This window comes from Temnothorax americanus, unplaced genomic scaffold (assembly GCF_048541705.1).
Source record: "Temnothorax americanus isolate GAGA-0224 unplaced genomic scaffold, ASM4854170v1 Scaffold14, whole genome shotgun sequence".
NCBI classification, from domain to species: domain Eukaryota; kingdom Metazoa; phylum Arthropoda; class Insecta; order Hymenoptera; family Formicidae; genus Temnothorax; species Temnothorax americanus.
In genome coordinates this window covers 4,390,105-4,396,829 of record NW_027509275.1, presented here as the reverse complement: position 1 = coordinate 4,396,829, position 6,725 = coordinate 4,390,105, and the positions used below count along the sequence as shown (strand labels likewise).

Here is a 6,725-nt window from a genome sequence, read left to right as displayed (position 1 = left end):
GTTCACATTTCAAAATACACGAAATGTACGACTGAAATTCATAAGACTGAATAATATAATTGGAATAAAACCAAAAATTAAATATAACTAATGTTGGTTTATCAATCAAAAATGTTTATTCATAAAAAAAAGAATATAAAATCCCTTGTATACATCCAAATATTCATTATCGATCAATTGACGAGCCTCATTTGCAATGCATTCATTATTCTGTTTCTTTTAGCATTTCCCATGTCAGTGTTATTATCGCGAACAGGTGCCTGTAATTGTTCATAATGTTGGACGCCAACAGTCATTACATCATTTTGTAATATGCAAATATTATGTAATACGCAACATGCTATGATAAACTCTGGAATTTTTTTAACATCTGTCAATGGTAGACAATCTAATAATATTCTAAAACGTATTTTTAATTGTCCAATCGCACGTTCAACTGCCATTCTTGTTGACGATAGACAATAATTAAAATTTTTTTGTCGGTTTGACAAATGACCATTGTCTCGAAACGGGACCAACAGGTGCGGATGAATTGCATATGCGGCGTCTCCGATAATATGGGAGTCATTAGGGAAGTATATGTCAGGCATCTCTAGAAAACGTGCTACTGGGGAGTTTCTAAAAACTCGAGCATCGTGAATTGATCCTACTTGTCCTGCATAACAGTGCGTAAAGAGGCCACGTGAATCACATACTACTTGGAGATTTAAGGATGGAAAACCTTTTCGGTTTATATAAGAAGCTGAATCAACTAGCGGAGCTCGGATTTTAATGTGTGTTCCATCTATGGCACCGATGACATTTGGAAAGCCGCAAGTCCTTTTGAAATGTTCCATGGTATCTGCAACAACAACTTCTTTGGGCCACTGTATAAATCGTGGTGCGATGCAATGAAGTGCGTAGGTAACACGTCTCACAGCCCTAAAAGCAGTTGCTTTACCAACTCCAAATTTGACACAAACAGATCTGTAACAATCCAGAAAAGTAAGCAATGAGAAGCTTGTCGCAAAACAATTTAATAGCATTTTTCACTGGCCGCATTGGTGCGCACTACATAACAGCAATGTGTTTTTATTTTGATAAACAAATTTGGCACTAGCTACAAGACATGGTGTCAGTTGAATATGGCACTCAGTCCCAGACAGCATACATGTCTAAAAGATATCGTAAAGATATATCATCCAAGATTGTCTTTTAGACATTATGACGGAGGTGCTGTTGAGTGAAAAATGCTCTTTTTTTTGGAGTTGTATTTCTCGGATGAGAGATTAACGTGCCTTCAGTTTTGCGCCGAAGCTATGAAAAATGCTCTAAATATGTGGTGGTTACACCAGTATAGAGCACAGATGGGTTTTACATACCTGTACGAATCGGGAGTAGCCATAAACCAAAGAGCAATAAATAGTTGTTTCTCTGCTGAAATTGGTTTTTTACCAAATATGGTACTTGTGGCATTTAGTGCTGGTCCAATCAGTGATAAAACCATTTCAAATGTAGCCGGATATAGCCTAGAATATTAGGTGATATAAGTGAAATAAATTTAATAAAACCAAATGGAAAATATTACAACTTTATAACTTTAAGACATTTATGTTTAAATGCTTACCTAAAATGTTCTTTAAATATAATATTCGTGTAATTAGGAATCACGCGATCGACGTAATCCGTAATTTTTTCAAGTACAATTTTTTCTCCACGTGATTTACTTGCTATTAACATAAAAAACAACGTCTGCATATCACTTAGAGATATGTCTTCAATTTCATTTTCATTTTCACTGTCGCTTGATTCGGAACTATCACTTTCATCGTTTTTCTTCAAAAGTATCGAAAAAATTACAATTACTGGAATTTCTTTGTTGATGTTTTGCACGGCGTCCATATTCTCAATTCACATTAGCGCGCAAAGCGCGCAAGCAACCGTTCCGAATTACTAAAGCGCTTCATGCGCATTGACAAAACGGAACGATTTCGAAGCGCTACGCAACAGTAATGCAGTCTATGCGTTTCATGCGCAACTCGGAACGCACCCTAAGGGTGCCTCCCCATGCAAGACGGAATCTCGGAAAACGGAATCTCGGAATTATTCTGATTGGTTAGTCCCATGAGGCTAACCAATAACCTCATGGGACTAACCAATCAGAATGATTCCGAAATTCCGTTTTCCGAGATTCCGTCCTGCATGGGGAGGCACCCTAACTCCTTGACTTGTCTCGGCGTTCCTCGGGTTCCTCCGTGTTCCTCCGCGGCGTTCCTGTAAATCTCGGTATCGGTGATCGGTGTATCCGTATTCCGTGTATCCTGCAGCCCGCGTTCCCGCGACGTACAGGTACAGGTTACGTCGCGTCGCGACGCTTACGAAAAACTCTCTGTGACGTACGCGAGCGTTTTCGAAATGAACGCGAAGGAGACGTCGACGGCGCCAACGACGAAAGGCACGAACGCGTCGAACGCGCCAAACGCAAAGCCCTACGGCAAGATCGTATTAACGTTGCAAAACTGTCTCCTGCCCGACGAGAAACTCAACTCCACCCCGTCGCATTCGGATGGTCTTGATGCGGAAACCGAAACGGACTTGCGGATACTGGGATGCGAACTCATACAGACGGCCGGCATTCTGCTAAAATTACCGCAGGTGGGTTTTCGCACGCCACGATAATATCGGACTTGTCGAAGCCCACGCCGCGAATCTTTCTAACCTCAATCTTTCACGGTCTGCAGATGTCTCTCTAGACAGTCTAGACATCAGACGAAATCTTTAATTGTGATCTACTTATTTACGCTCGTGTTTTTGCATTAATGCGTTTGTTCAGTTTCGCGCCTATACGTTTACTCGAATGTACGCGCGCGCGCGCGCGCATTGTATTACTTGATTTTTTTTTCACGTTATCTATATCATTGCACGCAATATACAAATGTACATTTATGGCTTGTACGTATATTGTATTAACATTTTTGATAAGATAAAGCTTTACGTTATCGAGCCGCTACGCGGTTGTTTTAACCCTTTGTGGACATAACTTACACGTGTATATCGTTCGTTTATTACAAAACTGACAAAAACAGCTCAAGATGTATGTACTTTCCAGAGAATCTCGCGTTCCAAAGTGGCTAATGTAGTGACAAATGAGAGTGACGCTGGATATAAGTCGACATGTGTTGCACAGCAAACGTCAAGTGCGGCAACGGAAATATCTCTGCTTGTGTCCCTAAAGGGTTAAATATTGTTGACATCGCAAACGTTACGTTACAAAACAGTGTGCGCTAATTGTCCTTTTCGTTTTTTTTTCCCATTTATTTGCGTAGGTTGCAATGGCCACTGGGCAAGTAATATTCCAACGGTTTTATTATAGCAAATCTTTAGTTAGGCACAATATGGAAACAACTGCTATGGGTTGCATCTGCTTAGCCAGCAAAATCGAGGAAGCACCTAGGCGCATCAGGGATGTGATCAATGTTTTTAATCACATAAAACAGGTCTCCAGCCAAAAGTAAGTTTTTCTCGTACTTTTGTTTTACGGTACAACGAATACGTAAGCATGTAAAAATGCTGGAAAGGAATAGAAAAGAACGTTTGAAACGTCACTCGCACATGTTATTTCAGAGCGATACAACCCGTGATTCTCGATCAGACGTACGTAGCTCTGAAGAATCAGGTGATTAAGTCAGAGAGAAGAGTGTTGAAAGAATTGGGTTTCTGCGTTCATGTAAAACACCCTCACAAGATCATAGTCATGTATTTGCAAGTGTTGGGATACGAGAAGAATCGCACGCTGATGCAGCAAAGCTGGAACTACATGAATGACTCGTTGCGCTCCGATGTGTTCCTACGTTATCAGCCAGAAACAGTGGCATGCGCGTGCGTTTATTTGGCCGCTCGACACGTGCAGCTGCCTCTACCCACCGCACCCGCTTGGTTCTCGCTGTTCAGAGTCAGCGAGTCGGCAATCAAAGACGTGTGTCGGCGTATATTACGTCTTTACTCGCGACCTCGCGTAAGACCCGAGCAGTTGGAGAAACGCGTCGAGGAATTGCGACGTCAATATGAGGAGGCCAGAACCAAGGCGCGCGGCGGAGACGTTGACGGGCATACGCCGAGTCCACCATTGCCGAAACATCACAATGCCTGGGGTGGATTCATCAGTCGCAGTGGCACGCATGCAGCTCCCGAAAGAACAAAATCACCTAGGTACCACTACCGCGTCTTTGTATATGCGAGTTTAAAATAACACAACGGAGGATAAACGCGCGCCCTCGTCGGCATAAAAAAATCGTACGATGTTTACGTACTTTTACGTAAAGCGTGAAGGATGCTAGGATACGTTTTCGTAGCTAGGCCGAGTTTTCGTTAGTAGTGTATCTCGTTTATGTACGCACAACGTATACGTAGAGTTTCCATGCCGTATATTTTCTACGTTGCGTTATAGAACGTAACACGGTGCGCCGTATCCGTCGTAAAACATTACTTCCATGTATTTCAGGCGCTCAAAATCTCCGAGTACTTCCCCATCGCGAGGCGAAGAAACAAAGTATCCCAGCAAGCGAAAAAGGCACAGCAGAAGTAGATCCCGAAGTCACAGTCACGGTAGGTCCAGCAAACCCAAAAAGACGCAGCGAAGACGATCAGGTAGCCACAAGTCGTCACGAAGATCCCGTAGTTACAGATCACGGAGTCGATCACGGGACAGGGATTTGGAGAAATCGAGCAAACACCGTAGTAAGCGTGCACGACGACTACACTAAATACTGACATATAGCCAGAAATGTTACTCTCGTATGACGTAACGCACGCGTGTAATCACGTTGTAATATACAGACTTTATGGGCCTCGTGCGCGTCCTTTAATTTATTTCGAACGTAATATTCAGTTTTCCGAGATTATCTTGATGAGTTTCAACATGGTTGCTACCAATAATATACGACGTCATACGTTGCATTCTCCCAAGCTTCGTTTTAGCATTTTCATTTACAGGTATGTAGGTATTTACGTTATATTAAAAATTATAATAAGGCCGAGACGCGTACGTGTTTTTTAAATACTGAACTAAACGTGTGAAGCATTTTCTTTTTTCTGTTTTCGAGAGTAGATAGCTTACGACATAGATAGAGGCGCGTCATCTAAAAAAGAACAAAGATATACCCACGTCTAAATATGTAATATCATACACTTTTGTAAATTTTTATATAACGATGCGTGACAAAACTATAAAAAGATGTTTGCGACGTCACAAGCAGCCGTTGTACATGCAATAGGGTTTATACGTCCACTTCTAGAAAGTACAAGCATCTTTTTTATCCTACGTGCTTGTCCGTATTTACTATAAGATTAACGTTCAACGCGCAAATGTGTCGCGTTCTTATAGGAGAATGTTGCGTCGCGATGCAACTACATTTCGTAAAGCCGCCATACTTCAAATAACCTTCGGTAACGTGGTACACGGTTACGAGAAAAAGGTACGAAAAAATAAAAAACGAAAAATAAAAGATATTAAGGAAAAGTATATATATCAAAAGTATGCAAGGATAGAAAAATAAACGGTTATATTCGTATCCCAGGTTGTATCATCTTAAAAAAGCCTACGGGTAGCGCCTTTTTCTTTTCAGTAGCAATCACTGGCGAAAAATCCAAGACCAGTAACTGTGGGAGAAGATGTACGATGTAACCCCTGTAGCAAGGGACGTCTTCGATCGGATTACCGTGTAACGTCAGCGACCTGAGATTTTGTAACTTGCTGAGCTTTAGAACGTCTGCGATCGTTGCTATTTTATTGCCGTGCAAGTAGAGGATTTTCAGGTTTATAAACGTCTCCATGTCTTTTCCAATTTCATTTATCTCGTTGAAAGATAAATCCAACCAACTGAGATACGCGGGATCCGCGAGAACTCTTGCCACGAGACGTCCAAGACCTTCCATCGAGCTCAGTAGGTTGTTGCTCAGCCACACGGTACTGGTTACATAACGGTCCTTGATCGTTCTCACTGGGGCTTTTCCAGTGCGTATTACTTGCGCACGTTTCTCCATCAATTCTGTGAAGAAGTAAATCAAAGAGATTTACATTTGTCGTTCAAGCGATGTCGCGTCTCAAGGAGTTATATTAACGAGCTCGTGACGCTTTTAAAGTTGGTGTTGGGCGTTTTTTTACACGAAAAAGTTTTCACGCTGCACACGCAACTCGCAAACGAATAACGTAAAAGACTAAAAAAATATGACCGTCACGTTGACGTACCGTCCATGGTGGTGGCCTTTTTAAACGATAAATCTAACGGTGGGGCGACTAGCGTTTCTTGTCGTTGATTTCGTTTGTACGCCAAAGTATGATTTTGCGGAGAATACTTGGCGCTCATCGCGGATACGTGAACTTGATCCTTGCGCGGCAACCTGGGCAACCCCTCGTAAATCTCTGTCTCGACTCTCGAGAAACACCGTTCAAGTTCATATCTCGCGCTCAAGTTCCATTTTACGTCGCCAGTCTCGCCACTTCCGGGCGAGCGCCGCGAGCGGTGGCGCTGAAAAAAACGTGTCTCTTTCTTTTCAAAACTTAGGAGAGGGGACGTGTCCCGACGTGTGGATGGATCAGTCGGTCACAGGAGGGACAAACTGAAGATATACGGACCAACAAGAGTTCTATGTTATGCAGCCCCGGGTCTACTAGAGTGCGCTAGTATCGCTGGAGATTGAAGTTTCCCATCGAGACGTGAAAACGTGTATGCCTTTCAGTCGGTCAG

General features: G+C 42.4%; 2 protein-coding genes across 6 annotated transcripts; one reads left to right on the top strand and one right to left on the bottom strand.

Moving 5' to 3' along the window:
• Positions 1-2,212: 2,212 nt before the first annotated feature.
• Positions 2,213-5,549, top strand: LOC143894552 (cyclin-L2-like). 4 transcript variants are annotated; one of them, XM_077400912.1, is made up of 5 exons: positions 2,213-2,634; positions 3,306-3,490; positions 3,604-4,188; positions 4,481-4,584; positions 4,664-5,549. In XM_077400912.1, the coding sequence occupies exons 1-5, from the start codon at positions 2,395-2,397 to the stop codon at positions 4,747-4,749; spliced, it is 1,200 nt and encodes a 399-aa protein (XP_077257038.1). In that variant the 5' UTR covers positions 2,213-2,394; the 3' UTR covers positions 4,750-5,549. The 4 variants fall into 4 exon arrangements, with proteins under 4 accessions (XP_077257038.1, XP_077257037.1, XP_077257040.1 ...); XM_077400914.1 differs by adding an exon at positions 3,089-3,215 and having other exon boundaries at positions 2,494-2,634; positions 4,481-5,549; XM_077400911.1 differs by having other exon boundaries at positions 2,217-2,634; positions 4,481-5,549.
• On the bottom strand, positions 5,526-6,724 carry LOC143894559 (leucine-rich repeat-containing protein 51). Of its 2 annotated transcripts, XM_077400928.1 has the most exons (3): positions 6,614-6,724; positions 6,227-6,506; positions 5,526-6,026 (listed from the first exon to the last, which is right to left on the bottom strand). In XM_077400928.1, exons 2-3 carry the CDS (start codon positions 6,342-6,344, stop codon positions 5,539-5,541), a joined length of 606 nt encoding a protein of 201 aa, XP_077257054.1. In that variant the 5' UTR covers positions 6,345-6,506; positions 6,614-6,724; the 3' UTR covers positions 5,526-5,538. The 2 variants fall into 2 exon arrangements, with proteins under 2 accessions (XP_077257054.1, XP_077257053.1); XM_077400927.1 differs by lacking the exon at positions 6,614-6,724 and having other exon boundaries at positions 6,227-6,581.
• Position 6,725: the final 1 nt, after the last annotated feature.

Bases quoted from the DNA above. Each gene is read 5' to 3' on its own strand.
- LOC143894552 (XM_077400911.1), top strand. From the start codon at position 2,395: ATGAACGCGAAGGAGACGTCGACGGCGCCAACGACGAAAGGCACGAAC. The intron at 3,491-3,603 runs GTAAGTTTTTCT...ATGTTATTTCAG, and splicing joins AAACAGGTCTCCAGCCAAAA to AGCGATACAACCCGTGATTC. The intron at 4,189-4,480 runs GTACCACTACCG...CATGTATTTCAG, and splicing joins GAAAGAACAAAATCACCTAG to GCGCTCAAAATCTCCGAGTA.
- LOC143894559 (XM_077400928.1), bottom strand. From the start codon at position 6,344: ATGAGCGCCAAGTATTCTCCGCAAAATCATACTTTGGCGTACAAACGA. The intron at 6,027-6,226 runs GTACGTCAACGT...ACTTCTTCACAG, and splicing joins AAAGGCCACCACCATGGACG to AATTGATGGAGAAACGTGCG.